This window comes from Sphaeramia orbicularis, chromosome 7 (genome assembly GCF_902148855.1).
Source record: "Sphaeramia orbicularis chromosome 7, fSphaOr1.1, whole genome shotgun sequence".
Classification (NCBI taxonomy): domain Eukaryota; kingdom Metazoa; phylum Chordata; class Actinopteri; order Kurtiformes; family Apogonidae; genus Sphaeramia; species Sphaeramia orbicularis.
The window spans coordinates 20,063,944-20,084,582 of record NC_043963.1 but is presented as its reverse complement, the minus strand read 5'-3'; the positions used below and the strand labels follow the sequence as shown (position 1 = coordinate 20,084,582).

Here is a 20,639-nt window from a genome sequence, read left to right as displayed (position 1 = left end):
CATACACAAATGGCAATATCTAACATGTACCATATTTCCATGTGTTGTAGTTAGAGGTAGTAGACAGTTGTCTCCATACAATGTATCCTGAAAGCAGCAATTTCAATCTAACCCAAATGGCTTCTGTGAATAAACCACAATAAGCCATCATCCCTTCCCACCCACTCCGAAACAAAAGACAGAACAAAACACAAACACAGAGGGAGAAGAAACAGAAAAACAAAAATCAAGAACAAAAAAAAAGACCACTGCTGGATTTGCAATAATATAGGTAATATTAAAATAGGTAATCAGAACCAGCTAGGGGACAGGGGGATGGGGGGCATCTAGTCACTCTCTGGGTGAATAGTAGTTCTATCTAAATACTACAGGTTTGTTAAACAGATAACTATGTAAGAGCTCACAGTACTATTTAAGCACAGATACTATATATTCCTACTACATACGACATATTGGACTTTTTTTTCTCCCAATATTTCAGAAAATAAGAGTTTTGTAGTTATATACAATATTCAGAACATTAAATATGGTTTTTATGTCAAATATTAATTACATATGCTGTAATCCTGTCTGATTTTCTTTTCAATACAGGCTCATGCGTCCGGACGACAGCAACCTTGCAGGCAACGTCCATGGAGGCATCATCCTGAAAATGATTGAGGAAGCCGGATGCATCATCGGCACTCGACACTGCAACGTACAGAATGGGGTGAGAGGATCTGACTAGAACCGAATGTACATGATTGTTGTTTACCACTCCACTTGTTAAAACAGAGAACGTAAAAATTCTTGTTCTTCTATTGAATTTTAAGTTCACACAGTTTTACTTTCATCCATGTTGAGTAATTTTCCATTAAACTGATTTAATGCTATGGAATATTGAAGGTCAAGGAAAAAAATGCATCTTCATTTTATTTTCTTGACCAAATATCCCACTGATTTTATGTTTACACACACATAAAGCTACAGTGATATATTTTTTTCACCTTTGACCTCTATGTATTACACGCAGTAATAATGTACGCATTCTGTAGTGAAATACAGCAACCCTCCCAACACTATAATATACTGTAATATGGGACTGGGGTGTCTTTGCTTTTCAGTACTAATAGTTATGAGTTCAATAAACAGTAAAAAAAAACAGTATTTAAAGCTGCGTATGATTTTCGTGACCAATTTTTTTATCAAATCTGTAAAACCAGTCATATCCTAAGTATCACGAATCTGTAAGTCTTTCCATGATTATGCACCTGAATCTCTTCCCTCGTGGTGAACAATTTCGAAGTGTACTCCATCATTTGTTTACAAACAGAGCTGGTTGGTCACTCGGGCATTTTTGGCAATCTGTCACAATGTGCGTGGTTTGAAGCGGTGCTCCACGCAGCTGCAGTAGCAAGAGGCAATGACACCATTTTCCGTGTTTGTTGCTGTTGCGGCCATAATGTGGCTGCGTGGAGCTCCACTTCCCACAATGCACATCACAACAAATTTCCGAAAATGCCCGAGTGAAAAGATGGAAAGACTTACGGATTCATGATACTTTAGCTATGACTTGGATTTTACAGATTTGATGAAAAATTGGTCACGAAAGTCAGCTTTAAACAATAGATTAACTCAGTTTGATGCAGTGGCTTTTAAAATATGAAAACCATGCATACTTCCTTCACCTCACTATGTGCATAACAATGTTAGAATGTCATATTTCCAAAGTTATTGTTGTTTCAGGTGTTGTCTTACACACATTTGTATTTTCTCTTTGTGTGTTACAGTTTTACCTTTCACCTGCTTAACTTTTACCTACTTTTGAGTTGCATCCTCTGATTCTCATCAGGCATCCTGCACATTCTGATCATATTCTGCTGATGTTCTTACGTTACTGTCTACTTAGATAACACAGTTACACAAACACATACTGTATATAGATACAGTATATGACAATACACACCTGCTGCATAGGGATGGGAAACTATTCTGTAAAAGTATACATAAGCACCCACATTTTTTTAGGATTATTAGATTTTTTGCAAGTGCATCTTTTCCATTTATTTATTAATTTAACATGAGATACAATAAATACAAACATAACAAGTTTAATAGCAATAAAAGAAGAATACACAGGCTGAATTTAACTCTGAATGTCAGTTACATGACTCTCGACACCATTCACCATCATAAAGATAAAAAAAGTTAATCATTTGCATCAGACCTATTGATGTCAATGCTTTTGCTGTTTCTTTTTTCTTCTTATTTGAATTACATTGCAACAAAAACCCTGTGTGAACTAGGATCATATATATTATTTGAATATATGTCCTTGTTTTAACCAGGTTAAATCCTCATGGAGGTAAAAAAAAAAAAAAATAAATCACTCTTTCAAGAGTGACCTGACCTAGAGCGCAAACATCTTTCATACACTACAAATAAATAAATACAATATCTAGGTATAATACAAGTCCAAGAATGATTCCAGTGCCAAATTTAGAAGCAATCACATAAATTCCCCCAAAGTAATGAGTTCTGACAGTTTCAGGTCCTTCTGTAAATTAGAGCCTAACAGGAGTTAGTATCTGCCCTGCAAAATGCACGTCGCCTCCATGACGATAAATCAGCCACTAAGGTTTGTTTTTGTTATGGGTGTGTCGTCTGTTTGTTAGTCATACTTTCAATGTAGCACTCCTTACCTTTTGTACACTCATTTATCTTTTACAGTCATCACGCTTCCTTAAAACTTGTCTGATCACAGAGGAAGTGGTGTGGTGCTTAAGACATAAAACATGTAATCATCAGATGTTCTTTATCATCTTTATCGTCTGTTTCTTAGACACAAGCTGTAATAGTTTGCATGAAGGGGCAGAAATATAGGAGGTAATCTCATTAAAATTTAGTCAGATTTATTCTCCATCTATCATTAGGTGGCTGTGGGTCGGCGGTTTGAATTCTGGCTCCAACTGTCCACATGTGGAAGTGTCCTTGGGCAAGACACTGAACCCCAGACACTGAACCCTAAATTGCTCCTAGTAGGGACAATAAAGTTTATCCTGCTCCTGAGTAGTTTTATATGTACACTTATTTCATGCATAGATATTAGTGAACGAGGCCCATGATGGCCATCATAGAGCCTGACTGATTAATCAGCCCGCCGATATAATCAGGATTATAGTGCAGGGGTATTCAATTAAAAATCACTGAGGTCCAGTTATTAAAATTTCCTCCAAGTAAAATGTCTGAACCGAAGTCCAACTTGTGTCTTTGAGCCTTCCCCTGTGTCCACATTTTCATATGGTTTCAGCAAGAATTAGGTTCAATTTTCAATGCAGGAAATGTTTAACAGAGTGCACATCTTAAACACACTTAAAATAAGACATAATCACCTTAAGAGTAACTCTTCAGTGAGACATAAAAACTTATTTTTAGACAATAGATCTTGAAAATCTTATATAAGGAAATCTTACCAAGATAATTTTCACTTGTTCCATTGACTGATTTTTTTCCTTGAATTAAGCAAAAAAAAGTCTTGAATTAAGCAAAATTTCTGCCAATGGAACAAGTGAAAATTTTTCGTGGTAAGATTTCTTGAAATAAGATTTTCAAGATCTATTTTCTAAAAAATAAGTTCTTATATCTCACTGAAAAGTTACTCTTTAGGTGATTATGTCTTATTTTAAGTGTGATGAGATATTTTGACTAGAAATAGGAAAAATAAACTTGGTAAGATTTAGATTTTTGCAGTGAAAAAGCTCTATTTTTGTCAGTACAATGCCATAGCTATTGATGCAAGAACTGAGGTAATGTTGGTTATTATCAAGAAAGCCATGGAAAATGGTTAGATATCAGCTCTGAAATTACACTCTTATGAGCTATTTTTGTTGTTATCATTATATTTGTCCAAACAAATGTACCTTTAGTTGTACCAGGCATTAAAATGAACAAGAAATTGAAGAAAACCAGGGTGGCCTAATAACTTTTTGTGCATCCGTACCTTTATTTGTGCAAAGGTATGATCTGAAACACTTCTAAATTTGCTTGCAAACTTCCAATACATGAAAGTTAGAGAATGCTGATAAATCCTGCATTTGTGCATAAAATGTTCAAAGCTCTGATTTGAATGAACCCCATTATTTGCTTGTCTGTAGGTTCTCTGTCATCCAGGTCATGGTAATCCTAAGCGCTTAAGTAGAAAACCCAGAGGCTTCTTTAGTTCCACAGTTCATTGTGTGCCAAATGCTAAAGTCTTCTTTGTGTTTTTCATGACGTTTGACAGCAGGATTTAATTTATAGCCTTATTTTTCTCCCTCCTGCAGGACCGCTGTTTAGCAGCTCTGGTTCGGGTGGAGAAGACGGAGTTCCTGTCGCCTATGTTCATCGGCGAGGTCGCACATGTCACTGCTGAGATCACCTTCACCTCCAAGCACTCACTGGAGGTTCAGGTCAAAGTCATTGGCGAGAACGTCCTCACAGGTACGGCTGATTTTCTGACAACAGTCGCCATGATGTAAATGTCAGAGCTGTTTATAAAAAAAAGATTGCATCTGAACCTCCTCAGGCATGTTCACCTTTAGCCTCATTCTAATCTACAATGCTGCACACGAGCCAAAAAATGACAGACATGTAGGTTATTACAAGCATTTCCAGGCAGGAAGCCAAATAAACACATACCGACGCCAACTAAATTTACATATGCATGACCATAAATTCCTACAATGACTCCAGATTATAATTAGCCATTTAAATGATTAATGTTCAGTGAATATACAAATAATCTGGATCATAAAAATACAGAAAAATGCACATGATAAGCTTTGGGGTTTGAGCGTAGTCGTACCTTCTAGTGCCCAGATGAGTGTTTAACGCTTTAATATTACAAAAGAAATGGAATTAGACCTGGTCTTTGTGTTAACCCATAAAGATTCAAACACACACCATCGACCAAAAGCATCTACTGATATAAACTGTTTAACACCTGTCCATCCACTAATCCTATCAACACGTGTAAATGATTGGTGTAAAATGCAGTTGGTCGTCTTTTCATGATCATCAGATATGACGTTCAGACGTTCAGAGGCTCTGTAGTTACCGTAGAAACACCATCATCTTCTAGAACACAGGTGTCAAACATGTGGCCCAGGGACCAAAACTGGCCCGCCAAAGGGTGCAATCTGGCCCATGGGATGAATTTGTGAAATGCAAAAAGTACACTGAAGATATCAACAATCAATGGTGTTCAAATCATTTTAGGTCAGTTCAACCTAAAGTGGGTCAGAACCAGTAAAACACTATCATTATAACCTATAAATAAAGAAAACCACAAATTTCTCTCTTTGTTTTAGTGTAAAACAGGTAGAATTACACAAAAATGTTTACATTTACAGACTAACCTTTTACAAAAAATGTCAATAACCTGAAATGTCTTAAGAGAAGTATGTAGAATTGTACCAATATTGCCTGTTGCTACATGTTTTGTGTATTTTTAGTTCCATTGTGGTCTGTAAGTTATGATGCACATGTATAAATGATAAACTAAAGTGTAATATTGCTAAAATTGCTCTTATTTTTCTTAAGAATTTTCGGGTTGTTCATATTTGTTCATGTTACGTTCAAGTAGAGTTTGTAGATGTAAACATTTTCATTATGGAATTTAACTTTTTTCACTCAAAAACAGAGAGAAAACTTTGGTGTTGACATTATTTATCAGTTCTTATCCTATTATTTATATTATTTAACTGGTCTGGCCCACTTTATAACACATTAGTCTGTATGTGGCCCCTGAACTAAAATGAGTTTGACACCCCTGTTCTAGAACATTGATTCACTAGTAAAACCCATGGAGTTGGATCAATGACAGTGGATGGAGACACTTGGTTTATGCTCAGTTAATAGATTTTACTGAAAAAGTCACTTTTTCTTCAGTTTTCTCTGTTTTTAATATAATAATCCTTCACTTTACTCTGAGCTTTTATGAACATGTGCATGATTAGTAAATTAAATATAGGAAAATACCTGATTTCACTGAAAAAAAACACAAAATACAGAGGATAATATTACAATAAATGGTGATAAATCACTTAAGGACGGTTAAATATAGAGAAAAATTCATTTGGGAACTGCCACACATGTCACACTGGGTTTTTATGGGTTAAAATCACACTTTACATTTTTCTTCAAAATTTAGTCATAACACAACATCACTACATTAAGGCAGAATGTAATGATGCTTATTGAGCCATCTGTTCAACAGTTATTCACCAATTAAAATATCTGTTATTTATGTCTCAGCAGATCCGTCCTTAAATCTATCTTCCCTCAAAATTCAAGTCAGTGTGTACCAGATTTCACACAGACCCACACAATCTGCATCTGTTCATTGTTGGTCATTATATGTGGATGGATACAGCGTGGAAATATATGAAGTTTGTTAATCAGAGTGTCGTCTCTCCCTCAGTGAGCAACATAAAGTGCTTTAAACAGGGTTCCTACAGGGTCTTAAAAAATCTTAAAAGTCTTGAATTTACAAATCTGCATTTAATATCTTAAAAAAGTCTTTAAAAGGCACTAAGTTTGATATAAACAGCCAAGACATTGCTATTTAGGAAAGCTTTTGGTTGACGGTTTATCCTTTTTATTTATTTTATGAAATTATTCTTATGTTGTTTTATTGCACCTATTTTATGTAAAGCACTGTGATTTTTTTTATCTGTGAAAAACACTATAAATAATCTTTACTTACTTACTTTCTTACTTACTATATGGTAGGTCTTAAAGGAGTGATATTTTGCTTTTTTAAATGGAATTTTGTATTTTCAAACATTTCCCTGTGGCCTACATAAACTGTAAATGCTCTGCTTGGGTCTGAATTCTTCATTAATTCAGCTCCCCAGGTCCATCTTTAACCCTATTTCTGAGTAATGACACCAGAAAGGTCGTTTTGAGCGCTGGCCCTTTAAATGTAAATGAGCCACTTCACGCCCCACCCCCTCCAGGTTGTTGACCGTGCTTTCTGTCCCGTTCAACCACTTGTGTTCGTTAATACAACCAACAACTTAACATTTTAGGTAATCGGCTTGAAGTTTGGATATATTTTCAGTTTATACTACAACCGCTGCTGCTGATAAACAATTATGTCATACTCAGAGAAATGTTCGTCAGAAGTCTTGACCTTATATGTGCAAATGTCGTGATGCAACTAGTTATAAAACATAAAAAATCAAGCAGAAATTGAAACAGGTTGTAGAAATCCACTTGATTTTTGCCAGAATGAATGCAGCACCTGGAGGGTTCAAATTCAAACTGTATGAACTATTAGGGTCCAAATACACAAATAAATGAACCAAAGACTAATAAAAGTGGGTTTAGTAAAATATGACCCCTTTAAGTTATGCTGCCCTAAACTTGTTCAGTGTATTGTGTTTAAATGTGTCTGGGAAATGTTCAAGGTGCAGAGAAAGTAATGTTAGTCTAATAACGGCAATTTATATTAAGATTAGAAACCAATTATTGCTGACTTTGCAGACCCTGGTGGGAAATGACTCAAAGCATTGGAGTAAATAAATACATTTTGCTAAATTTTAGGAGTGACAAATTTTTGTCAGTATGGCTGTGAAATGGGCATTGAATTCTGTTCTAAGTAGTCTTAAAAAGGTTTAAAAAGTCAAAATTTAACTTGTAGAAACCTGTTGGAACCCTGTTTAAATTGGAATTAAAGGTCTTGTCTTATATTATCTTGTATTTGTTTTGGAATGCCTGTTTAGTTGTTTATTCATTATTGTTATTATTATTAATTATTTATATAATTAGATGCACAGTTCATTCACCCTGGATGAGAAACACACATATACACATAAGCTGTTCTTGTTGTGCAACTAGATGCTTACAGAGCTTTACAGTCTCATCGTACCAGAACCCGGTCTTCCTCAGATCAGTGTTTATGTGCAGAGCTTTTATAGCTGATCTCTGTTGTGTTCTGGAGTCAAGGTGATGCGCTCCGGGTTCAAACAGGTGTTTCAGACGGATCTAAAGTGTTCGACCCAGTGTCAGTGGTGTTCTTACATCAGTCTCATGTGTGGGTGGTTTTTGGACGCAGTCTGGAAGCCAGGAATTTGTGTTTTCAGTGTGATCATAGTGGCTCTTTGTTGCCATAACCTCAGGTGAACTAGACTATTGTTACTGCGGTAATAGTCGGTTAAATTAACAGTGGCGCCAACTGACTGAAAGGAAGAATACGCAGGTCATAATCTGTGCTTTTTGTCATGCTTACATACACTACGTAGACATATAGTTCAATTTTTCATAGTTGTTTTTTTTTACCTTGTACTGTCTTTCATGTCTTTATGCTGAGCTCTTGCAACTCGTTTCCAACGCAGTTTTTCTGCAAATGGCAAATAAACTGATTCTGATTCTAATAGAAATAAATAGTGTTTACGCTTAATTTGTAACTGCAAATGTTGAAATATGAAAACTATACACACCTCTAAAGTTTCCAGTTTGCACAACAGAAATTCCACAATTCTGTTGTAAAAATTGCTTTGATCTGTTTTGGAGATTATCAATTATTTAACAGTCCTACAACTAATGCAATTGCTAACTCTTGCTTATTAAGTTGAATCCTCACAGATTTATTCCTGATATGTGCTGTGCTCGAATTAACTGAACTGAGCTGAGGGCGTTAAAGTATTGGCACAATCATCCGTATTTTTGAGCGGTAACAGGCGGTTAAATTAACAGTGGCGCCAACTCACTAAAAAGAAGAATACACAGGTCATAATCCAATGTGGTACTTTTTTTTCATGCTTATATACAGTACATAGACATATAATTCATCTAATAGATATAAATAGTGTTTATGCTTAATTTGTAACTGCATATGTTGAATATGAAAACTGTACACACCTCTAAAGTTTCCAGTTTGCACAACAAACTCACACAATTCTGTTGTAAAAAATTGCTTTGATCTGTTTTGGAGATTATCAATTATTTAACAATACTACAATTAATGTAATTGCTAACTCTTGCTTATTAAGTTGAATCTTTTCCTGATAATGTTTAAAAAAAAATACAGTAGTAATCTTATAACTGCTAAAATCAATCCTCAAAGATTTATTTCTGATATGTATTGTGCACAAATTAACTAAACTGAGCTGAGGGCGTTAAAATATTGGCACAATCGTACATATTTTTGAGCCTGAAAAATGCTTTTTACCCAGAATCCAAAGCAAATGAACCCTACTTAAGATATACAGATATACAGACTGTATTTTTCTGATTTTTGTTGTTATTGTTTTACCCCCTATTTCTGTTTTATTTATAATCTGTAATGAGGAGCGTTGAGACTGTTCATTATAAACAATGACCTCACTGTGGCAGCTTCCTATTTGGCCAATAGAGGGCAGCACACAGTAAGTAACACAGGCCAAAGAGGCTTTTGAAGATGGAACACTGCTTTTACATGAGCTGCTGCATTACATGCCCTGACAAGGCCATGAACACTAAAGAGCCATGTTGGTTTCCTGTTTTAGAACATTTCCCAAAAGATGAAATCTGTAAATCATTGTAATGTTTTCCACTGTTGTATATATACGCATCCACACAAATATACAAAGGTTTGGTTACACACACATCCAAACACTGCAGAGTCCCTTGAGTAAAGACAGCGGGAGGATCACATTGGGCTGACCTAGCGTTATCTCTGAACCCTTAAATGCCACTGGCAACAGTGATGCACATTGTAGCAACGAAATGTCATGTGCTGACCATTCTGCGACTGACGAATCTGTATCAAAGCGAGAGAAATGATGTCAACACCTATAAAGCATGTATAGACGTAAAACCGAAGTGCTATTCTGTTTTATTGGTGCAGGTTATGAGTGGATTTCAGTGTATTGTGCAATATATAGATGCACTTTAATACACATTTCTCCAGGCTGTGTAGGTTTAATTTTTTAAGGTTTACAATTTGATTGTATTGTACCGACCTGTCCATCTGTCCGTTTGATTAGATTTAAGACAGAAGTCAGAAAATGGGAAGAAAAGCAGAGAAGGAGTGAGACAGAGACAGATGAGACGAGATGAGGGAGGCAGACAGACTTATTGATAGGCCAAACGATAGCAGTGGGAATAAAAGAGGAAGAAAGAGTGAGAATAAGGAAAAGATAGAAAGAAGGGGGACGGAAAGGAGGTGTGAGAAACAAAAGAAGTATCCCCTAGACAGCAGTTGCCCTAGCAACAGGCTTGTACTGGTTGGTTGGCTGGTTGCTGGGCTGGAAGCAGGTTGACGGAGGCGGAGGCAGAGATATGAGATGACAGGTGGGGAGCAGCGTGCATATGTACAGGCGGCGGTAAGGACACCCTGATAAGGTGCAGGACCAGGCAGGAAGGACCCCTGAGTGGGGAGCAGAGGTACGCTGAAGACACTGAAAAGCAAAATGGAAAAAAAACAAAAAACAAGCACTTTTACCTCGGATAATCATTTATTGTTGATAAATGGTTAAAAAAAGCATGTCACACTTTTCTGTCAGACAAAGTGACATCTGTTAATGTGTGTATTCACCCACTAAAAGTTATGCAATTTTTCACAGACGTTCATAGAGTCGCTGATTAATAAATAAAAAAATAGGACCAATGGCCCTGTAGCTTACCGGCCAAATTAAAAGCTTTATCCAGATGCCATTTATTATCACCCAGTCATATGTATTTATTATATTACAGAAATAGCCCATGTTTTGGTCATATTCCAATCAGATCTGTAAAAAAAATTCAAATTCCAACTTGATATCATTGATACTTATTGATTTATTGCATCCATCCACTTCCTATCTCTTACAATGGGGGAATTTTTCAAAGTGGCACCAAATCCAGAATCAGATCCGGATCCAAATAATTTCACTAACTTTTGTTGACATCATCATAAAGAAGCTGTATACCAAGTTTGAAGTCAATCAGAATTGTAGTTTTGGAGAAGAAGACGATTGAAAGTTTTGTAACGGACGACAGACGATGACGCCGGACGCCGCATGACGACAATAGCTTACGGCCTGTCGGTCAGTAAGCTAATAAAAACTAGTAGTGGCAGTAAGTGTTTGATTATTGCAGCTCATATATTGACGGCCTTAGTGACAGCTCTCCAAAAGTAAAACCCAAAACTGTTACTTCAGTGTAAGTTTGTATTTATGTCTCTGTGCAGAAACACCAGTCTTACTACTGTCATATTATTACATCGTTAGTACTGATAAATGAATGCAGTGACTTTCAGATGATGTAGTAGTAGGAGGCTACATCTATCTGAAAGCTGTGTTTAATGAGATATTTGGGTACATGCACCTTTTCCTATCAAGTTATATTAAATATTTGAAACTTACTAAGCACATTTGAACATTTATAAAAAGTGTGTTATACTTGCTTACTTTAGTAATGTTTGGTCCAGAGCAGTGATGCCAAACTCATTTTAGTTCAGGGGCCACATACACCCAATTTAACCTCAAGTGGGCCGGATTGGTAAAATAATAATATTACTTGATAACTCCAAATTATCCTTTTTGTTTTAGTACAAAAAATGGGAATAACCTCAACTTCCATGAACAACCTGGAATTTCTTCAGAGAAATAATAGCATATTTTGCCTCAGGTTATCATTTACTCCTGTACATTACAACTTACAAACCACTGCATCTACAAATACACTAAACATTTAGTTACACGCGTCTGAAATTGAAAAATATAGAATTTAGCTTTGTGATCAATACAACATGATTGTCAATAGCCACTTTTACACAGAGATCCTGGAAAAAAGGTGGGATGGTGATCTCACCTTTTTCCACTATTGACTGATTTCTACAGCCAAAGGAGTAACAGAGGTGAGACAGGCTGGTAACTTGTGCATCGGAAATACCCCGAGCATAGCGGTGTTGCTAACCTCTCCAGAGTCTTTCACCATTCTACAAATGTTAGCATGGATAGAGTCTGATTCCCGAAGTGACAGCAGCTTTCAGATCTCGGCATCTCTACAGTTCGACATCTTTCTGGTCATGTTGATATGTTTGTTTACTGTTCACGCCCGCGCTCATTTTCAAATCTCCCCGGCACGGGGTCGCACATGCAATCCGTCATTAAAACGTCACACTGCAAAAATCAAAATCTTACCAAGTGTATTTTTCTCATTTCTAGTCAAAATATCTCATCACACTTAAAATAAGACATAATCACCTAAAGATTAACTTTTCACTGAGATATAAAGAACTTATTTTTAGACAATAGATCTTGAAAATCTTATTTCAAGAAATCTTACCAAGATAAGTTTAATTTGTTCCATCGGCAGATTTTTTTTTTTTGCTTAATTCAAGATTTGGTTTTTTTTGCTTAATTCAAGATTTTTTTTTTGCTGAATTCAAGATTTTTTTTTTTTCTTAATTCAAGATTTTTTGCTTAATTCAAGGTTTATTTTTCCTTAATCCAAGATTTTTTTTTTTGCCTAACTCAAGATTTTTTTTGCTTAATTCAAGCAAAAAAAATCTGCCAATGGAACAAGTGAAAATTCTCTTGAAGTTTTCTTGAAATACGATTTTAAATATCTTTTGTCTAAAAATAAGTTCTTATATCTCACTGAAAAGTTACTCTTTAGGTGATTGTCTTATTTTAAGTGTGATGAGATAGTTTGACTAGAAATGAGGAAAATACACTTGGTAAGATTTAGATTTTTTCCATTGCACACCTTGGTTGCGGAAGGAAAGGTGTTCCTTTTGCATAGCGTTTCGTAATCATGATTCCACTTTTATCATGGCTCTGTTACTGCCTCCCGAGGCATTACAGAGGCTGTGACAGAGGTGGGACTAAATGATCCCACCATTTTGTTTACACAGATGTCGTTCCGGAATAAAGGCGAAATATTCCTGGAACAGAAGTGCTGTGTAAAAGGGGCTAAAGCAGTTTCCAACCTGTTTTTTTACTCATGACCCCATTTTAACATCACAAATTTCTGGCGACTCCAGACATTCAAAACAGAGACTTTTTTTTGCTAAAATTAATTTGTTTTTGATCATGTAATAGTTTGCTGTACTATGTTACAAATAAATTTTGTTTTAGACAACATTTAGTCTATATAATGTATATTATTATGGACGGAGGCAGAAAAGCCAGGTGGAGATTACTGCACAAAGTGAGAGTTTTATTTTCCTTGGTCAGGATATGTACAGTCAGTCCAGCTTGGATTTACAAGGCTGACAATTAATACTGAACAAACAAGAACTCAAACTATGAATTATGAAAGAGCTGCAGCATCTGAAACCGACCACAATGAACATTTGACAGATAAACAGAACCACAGCGCTGCAGTTTCAGACTCACAGTTTGTCATGTCTTATATGTATCGGGATTGTCTCTGTCAACTCAACATATATTTTTTATTAATAAGTTTTTTATTTTTATCAATTACTAGAAATTTCAGGCGACCTCATTTGAATTCCAAACGACCCCACATCAGGTCCCAACCCCAAGGTTGAAAAACACTGGGCTAAAGTTTTCTGTGTAATCTTTGCAAATTCATCCTGAGGGCCAGATTGAACCCTTTGGAGAGCTAGTTTTGACCCGCAGGTCGTATATTTGACACCTCTGGTCTAAAGGATATTCTAGACTTTCCTCTTTCAATGTTACTATCTTTACAATCATTAGCTTTTTGTCCACAGCTGTACCGTTCACTCAAAGAACAGACTGTTTGGAATGGGTCAGGTTTGTATTGGGTCGGTGTGGACGCAGAGTCCAGGAGCAGCTCCAAGAGCAGCTTGGAGGTGAATCCTTCAGGGATGCCAAACTTTACTGCTGAGCTCTCTGGAGGCTCCCTGAGCCAAACGTAACATCTGTGATTGGATTTGCTCACTCTGTAACCCAAATTATATCTGAACTCTGCTTCCACCTCGAGTTATATTTAACAAAACTATATTTACCAGAAGTATTCCATTGTTTATTTTTAGTCTGGAAAATGAAACAGAATATAAGTAGGTTGTAAAGGCTTGAGTACTTTCCCTTCTTATTAGCCTGTGTTAAATATTTAGATTTATTTATACATAATCCCTTCAATTCAGTGTGAAAACTGACAATAAATAATGTTTTATTGGACAGCCAGCTTATGCTTGTTCCAGAAGAGTCGCATCTCCTCTAAGTCTGACACATATTTTCATTTTTACTGCACATATTTGTCACATCTAAATCTGATTATTAAAAATAAACACTAACAACAGTAGTCATGTTTTACAATTACAAGCACCTCTCAAATTAAAAGAAGATGCAACTTGGTTTATTGGGTTACAGCTATAGGATGTGGGCCATATGTTTCTTAATATTTACCATCTGTGTGTGCTTGTAGCCACTGGTTGACCCAGCTGCAACTTGCAATTATGAATTTATTATTGTCAGACTTGTACGTTTATATTTAGGGTGTGTGGGGCTGTGTAAAAAATAGCACATTTTTTGGTGTGTGTACATTTGCGCAGGAGTAACTAACAATTAAAAAAGGTGGTAACCATATGAGGGGTTGTTTTAATTAAGGTTTTTGTGGGCGAGCGTGTGCATATGTACTGTATATGTGTGAGTGCATATGTACGTATGTGTGTTTTAATCAGTGTTTGGCCCTTTAAAAGGTTCCTGCAGGGCCGAGGGGGAAAAGAAGATAACGGGAGCAGACATTATTTGCTTCTGTCATGTTGGCTTAGCATCAGACCTCACACACTGTGGCCCACTCAGACATGGACGCCAAGTGGGTGTACCTGCACACATGGTCCGACACGACGCGCACACGGACCTCATACACACTGACACACGTGTGCGGTCATTTTTGGACGACCTGTGTGCACTCACTAAACCTGGTATACACATGCTGACACTTTAAGCAGGGGAAAAGTCACACACCCACACGGATTTAACACACAAACACAACAACACCTTCTCTTTTTTTTTTTTTTTTTTTTTTCAAAGTCATCTCATTCTGAGGTATACTGGCAGCTTTTCATACATTCCTTACGTTTTCCTTCCATGACAAATGGTTCAAGGATGTGTTAGACTGTGTTGGCTTGCATATGTGTTTTGGATTGTATTTTTATTGCTGCATGTTGTGCAGCCATGCGTGTTTTTTTCCAGCTCTGCACATATGAAAACATGTCTGCTCCTTGAGTAGTGTGACTGTGTGTAGGTTGCACTATATGCGCTTGTGTCTTTGCATTTATGCATTCATGTTTATTTCGCATGTGTGTTTATGTTGGGGGGAGGAGGAAAGCATCCAGGTTCCACGATCAGTCAGGCAGCATCACGTCAGGCAGGCCTCAGTCACGGCCCCCTGGGGGAAGGCTGCCTACTGTGGGCACGAGCCGTGATGATTGTCCCCGCTGGGTGGATTGCACATGCACTCTAATATACACACATGCCCACTCACTCACTCACTCTCTCACTCTCACACACACAGACACATACATATTTACATTTAATCATGTACACGCTTGTGTGTGTATGAGGGTGGGCAGTCGCATCAACATACACAAAGATCCACCATGAGAACTGCATATGCACAGACACACATGTACACACACAAACACACACCGCCAGGCTTTTGCACACATGGGCACAAAAAATCAGCAGATGTGAAAGTGAAAATACTCAACATAAAAATATGACTACACACATTTGTACACGCTTGCACAACCAAACACTTGCAACATTCCCATAATTCCCTTGGATCTCATAATGCATATATTATATGCACACTCAGGCGCACATTTGCATAAACACAACATACACAGATCATGCATTATCCCACAAACACATGCATGCACATACACTTGTGCATAGACAGAGGTGAGAGCAATGCATTGTGGGTGAAGCTTAAAATAAGCATATCCTGGTCAGTCACATAACGGCACTTAATGCAAAACTACCGTGTGCTGTTTTTATGATGTTACATTAATTATACCATTTTGTCCCTGGTTTTATGTTCATTCTGTGCCATTGTGAAACACTTTCATCTGCAGTTTTTAATGTAGGTGTTTTACAATGCAAATTGCTTATTAATATTCAAATACTACAACTGAATTTGGAGGCAAAAGGTTAAAAGAGAGAAAAAAAAACTGTAACTGGAAGAGCTTAAAACATTAACGTGAGGATGGCTTGACTTTAGTAGAACACTGAATTTCCCATAAGGCCATACCCAGAGTCTGTAACAGGACAGATAACACTGCTGCAGAGTAAAGGTCATCTGAGTATAATAAAAAACTGTTTATATAGACCAGATCTGCAGTCCATCAGCCTTGGAGCAGGATTAAGTCTCAGCTCTGATTTTTGCTACAGAACAGACGATATATAATAACGTGTCTTATAAAATATACAGTCATGTTTAAATTAAGAAATATTCCTTCCTCTCCAAACTCTTCTGTCCCAACACTGTACTTGTGGCCTGATTTATATCTATTTCTATAAGGCTGTTACATCCCACGGTGGGTCTGTACTGTAGTTAAAAGTAATGGAGTCTTGGCTCAGCACAATGGAAAATCTGTGGTTTTGATCATGTGGATCAAGCACTAAGAACGATCCTTGCTGCACTGTCTCTGAGCCTGGAACATGATGTTCAGGAAGGAGAAGAGAAAACAAGCGGGCTTTTCTTCTTCGAGAAGATGAAGGGTAGTTGGTAAGAGACAAAGAGGAGAGCAGAGGGGTTGAATGAGTGTAAGACAGTCATAAATCAAGCGAAACTGCCTGAAGAGAGAGAAATGGATGAGGGTGAAGTAAGTGGATGGAAAAGGAAATAGATGGTGGAGAAGGACAAAAGAACAAGATGAGAGATGGAAAAAAGAGACTGAACCATTTAAAGCCTCGCTGAACATAAAATTTACAGCGATGAAATTTTGCATGTCTGGTAAGAAGAAGTGATTGATGCCTTAAACTTAGATTAAAGGGGTTTGGATGATGCTGAAGCGGTGCTGAGGGGACATTTCTCCCACTTAAGCAGCTCTGTGAATAGTCACATCGGCCCCTAAAATGCTGTAATTTATAATTAAATATGACAGAGCACAGTGTTTAGGAATTCAGCTGCCAATCATACAACAAAAAAAACAGTAAAAATAAGTGTTTGCTGAGCTAAGTCTGCTTGACAACAGCTGTTATTGCTGTCTTTTTTTGTGATTTACTGGTTTCTTGCTCTGTAATCAGCTGAAGGTTAGAAATGTTAGAGTAGATACACTCTTGGTAAGTATGATTTTTCTTATTTTGCTCGTCCTTCAGCAGACTATGTGACTGTTTAGGAATGTTTGATTATAACTTATTTCAGTGCTGTCTATTTTTTTTATTTTATTTTATAACCTTTATTTAACCAGGAAAAAAGCTCATTGAGATTAAAAATCTCTTTTTCAAGATTGTCTTGGCCAAGACATCAGCAGAAGTCACACAAAATAGAAATCAGAGCCATACATCCACGCTAAAAATATACATAAAACACAATAAAATTCAGTTCAAAATCCATACATAAAACACTAAAATTAGAACATACATATAAACTACCATCATTATTTTAACCCTATAAAGCCTGAACCATTAAATCATTGACAGAAAATTCCAGTTCTGTGAAACTGGAGCCTTTATTGGTCCTTCTGAACAACCCAAAATTTTTTTTAAAAATATCAGTTTCCATGTATGAGTTTCAATTTTGTATCATATTTGATACATCGGGTCTCAGTGCTCAAATAGTATTATTTTTGAACAAACAAAAACGTCGTATAACACAAACATGTCTAACAAATTAATAATTCCTTTTCAAAATTGACGAAGTTCTGCCTCCTTCCTCATTAATGTCAGTCTTATCGTGTCACTGGTAAGACCTCTGGTGAATGAATTCCTCCCCCTGGTGGATTATCAGTGTATTGCATGTATCTAATTGTATACATCAGTTTTTTTAAGCCAAAAAATATTGCATTGATCATGTAGAGGGCTTTAAAACTCATGTATCAAATATGATACATTCGGCGTTATAGGGTTAAAAGGTACTAAAGTATAACAACAATGTTCTTTAAAAGCATCTTAAAGCAGAACCTGATACAATCAATTAGAAAAACATCTACATCCAGATTTATCCTTTTCCCATTCATTTAAAATTACTTTGAATATGTTTTCTTTTTATATTTTATTTAAGGTTTTTCAGTATAACAACATTGAAGAAACACCAACACTAACACCTAACTAAACAGAAAAAAACATTCACACACATAACCACATTTGTATTCTAAGATAAAATAAAATAAAATAAATAATAGATGGATAAAAGGGCTGCAAACAATTATCAAAATACATAGACACACTCAAATTCTCTCAGTATAGACATTCCAGGGAGGTCAATTAAATTATATATAAAAGAAAAGACTTATAATAACTTAACAGTGAGCCACATTAGTTCCTTCTATTTAATTAAGTTGTTCCAGGTAATATTTGCTGACATTATACACTTTAATGGTAGTTGGATTTTCTGTTGTGTGTCAGATTGTTTTCTTTTTATACCTAGCACACTGTTGCACATGTGCCACACTGTTTTCTTCCAACAGTACATTGCCTGTTAAAAAAAACAAAGCGCCTTCTACCACCGGGTGTCATTTGTCTCAGCTGTCATCATCGCTGCCACGTTGCCCTTTCACACTCACGGAGCTTTTTCGTTCTCAACCTGCCACCAGATGAATCCGAAAAAACCATGCGATTACTTTTCGCTCATCATCGTGCTAAAGGCTGTGGAAATTTGTGCGAGCAGATTTCTGGGTCTTGTGGGATACTTACAATCTAATTAAACCAAAATAACAGAGCCTGCTGTCCTTCTTGATAGTAATAGTTAATTAATTTGTCTAATTTGAGCTAAGAAGAACCACTTGACACATAAACTGCAGCGTTTACAATAAAGCAATTAGTTAATAATGGACAGATTTTACTATAGACGTTTTACTAAGCTCATTCCACCAATTCCACATTATGCTGAATATTCAATGAATTGTAGTGTTAAATAAGGTGTTTTTTTGTTAGTGTTAAATAATCCTGTTAGAAAAACCAAATTGTTTCTTTTATAACAGTTGCCAGTGTATCTGAATCCTAATATAATGGGTTTTCTGGGCTCTAGACCACCATTGCTGTGCAAAACAAACGATTAAATACAATTATTTAGGCAGTCAATGAAACACAAATATCTGCTCTTGAATGATGATTGTTCACTGTGATGTAAAGATCAATCTTACAAACACTGTTCTGCACAAAATCATACAAGAGCGTCAGATTTATGGCAGAAATCTGTCCTCAACAATGGTCTTGGTCTTTATTGGACTCTTTTAAGTAATATTGTATGTAGTATTGATATTCAATACTCGTGTACCAGAGCACATTTAGTTCGACCAAAACCACGTGAATCCATGTTACGTATCCACAGACTGTATCACTCAGTGAATAAAGTACAAAGCTTATTTTTGCGCACATCTATGGTATCATCAAGTTTTTTTCTTCAAACTCTCATTTTGACAGTCAGTAAAGTTTACACTGTCATAACTTTTATTGAGCTGCATCAGCTATAGTTTACATTATACAGCTCTAGAAAAAACAAGGAAAGCACAAGTGCAGACCTTCGCCAAGGCAGATCAGTCCCCCCCACCCCACCCGGATCACCACCAAAATTTAATCATCTGATCCTTGTGCCACTATCAACATTTCCTGAAAGTTTCATGAAAATCCGTCCATAACTTTTTGACTTATCTTGCTAACAGACAAACAAACAAACTAGAAAAGCACTCGGATAGCGAAGACCTCCACCAAGGCAGATCAGTGCCCCCCCCCCACCCCCCGAACACCACCAAAATTTAATCATTTGTTCCTCCTGCCAGTGTCAACATTTCCTGAAATTTTTATCCAAATCCGTGAGTTATCTTGGACACGGACAGACAGACAGACAAACCAATGCCAGCAAAAACATAACCTCCTTGGCGGAGGTCACAAACAAACCCCGATGAAAACATAACCTCCACCGTTCCTTGGAGGTAATTAAGAGACCACTGCAATTTCCTCTGAAGTCAGTATGTCTGCATGCATGACAGCCATTCCATTCCTGTGTCTGCTGAATTCCAACACAAACACATGTCATTCTACTGAATAAACACCTGATCCATGTCTTATTTAGGAAGGAGAAGTAGAAAAACCACTACTGTGGCCATCAATCAATCAATCAGTCAGTCAGTCAGTCAATCAATCAATCAATCAATCAATCAATCAATCAATCAATCAATCAAATTCTATTTATATAGCACCAAATCATAACAGAAGTTATCTCAGGACACTTTACATATTGAGTTGGTTGAAACCATCACTGTCTTCTTGCAGTCGGACTAGCTGGGTGTCAAAAACAGTGCTATTAGTACCATAAAAGTCATTGGAATGAAAAAATAACTTTTGAGAACTACTGCACTTCTGCTCTGACAATGTTACCAAACTCTGAGGACTGGTTCATCTATCAGGACAATGCTCCTGGCCTCAGCTAGGTCCACAAAAGTGTGGATGACAGACCACCAGATGAAGATCCTGTCATGGCCAGTCCATTCTCCAGACCTGAACCCACTTTGAAAACTTCTGGAGGAAGATGGATGGTCACAAGCCATGGAACAT

At 36.7% G+C, this 20,639-nt stretch overlaps 1 protein-coding gene across 2 annotated transcripts in view; it reads left to right on the top strand.

The window, feature by feature from the left end:
• Window positions 1–20,639, top strand: part of acot7 (acyl-CoA thioesterase 7) — a 139,595-nt gene that overhangs the window by 2,206 nt on the left and 116,750 nt on the right. For both annotated transcript variants that reach the window (XM_030139370.1, XM_030139371.1), the window contains exons 2-3: window positions 592–709; window positions 4,302–4,458. In XM_030139370.1, coding sequence (XP_029995230.1) covers window positions 592–709; window positions 4,302–4,458 — 275 coding nt within the window. The remainder of the gene's footprint in view (window positions 1–591; window positions 710–4,301; window positions 4,459–20,639) is intronic.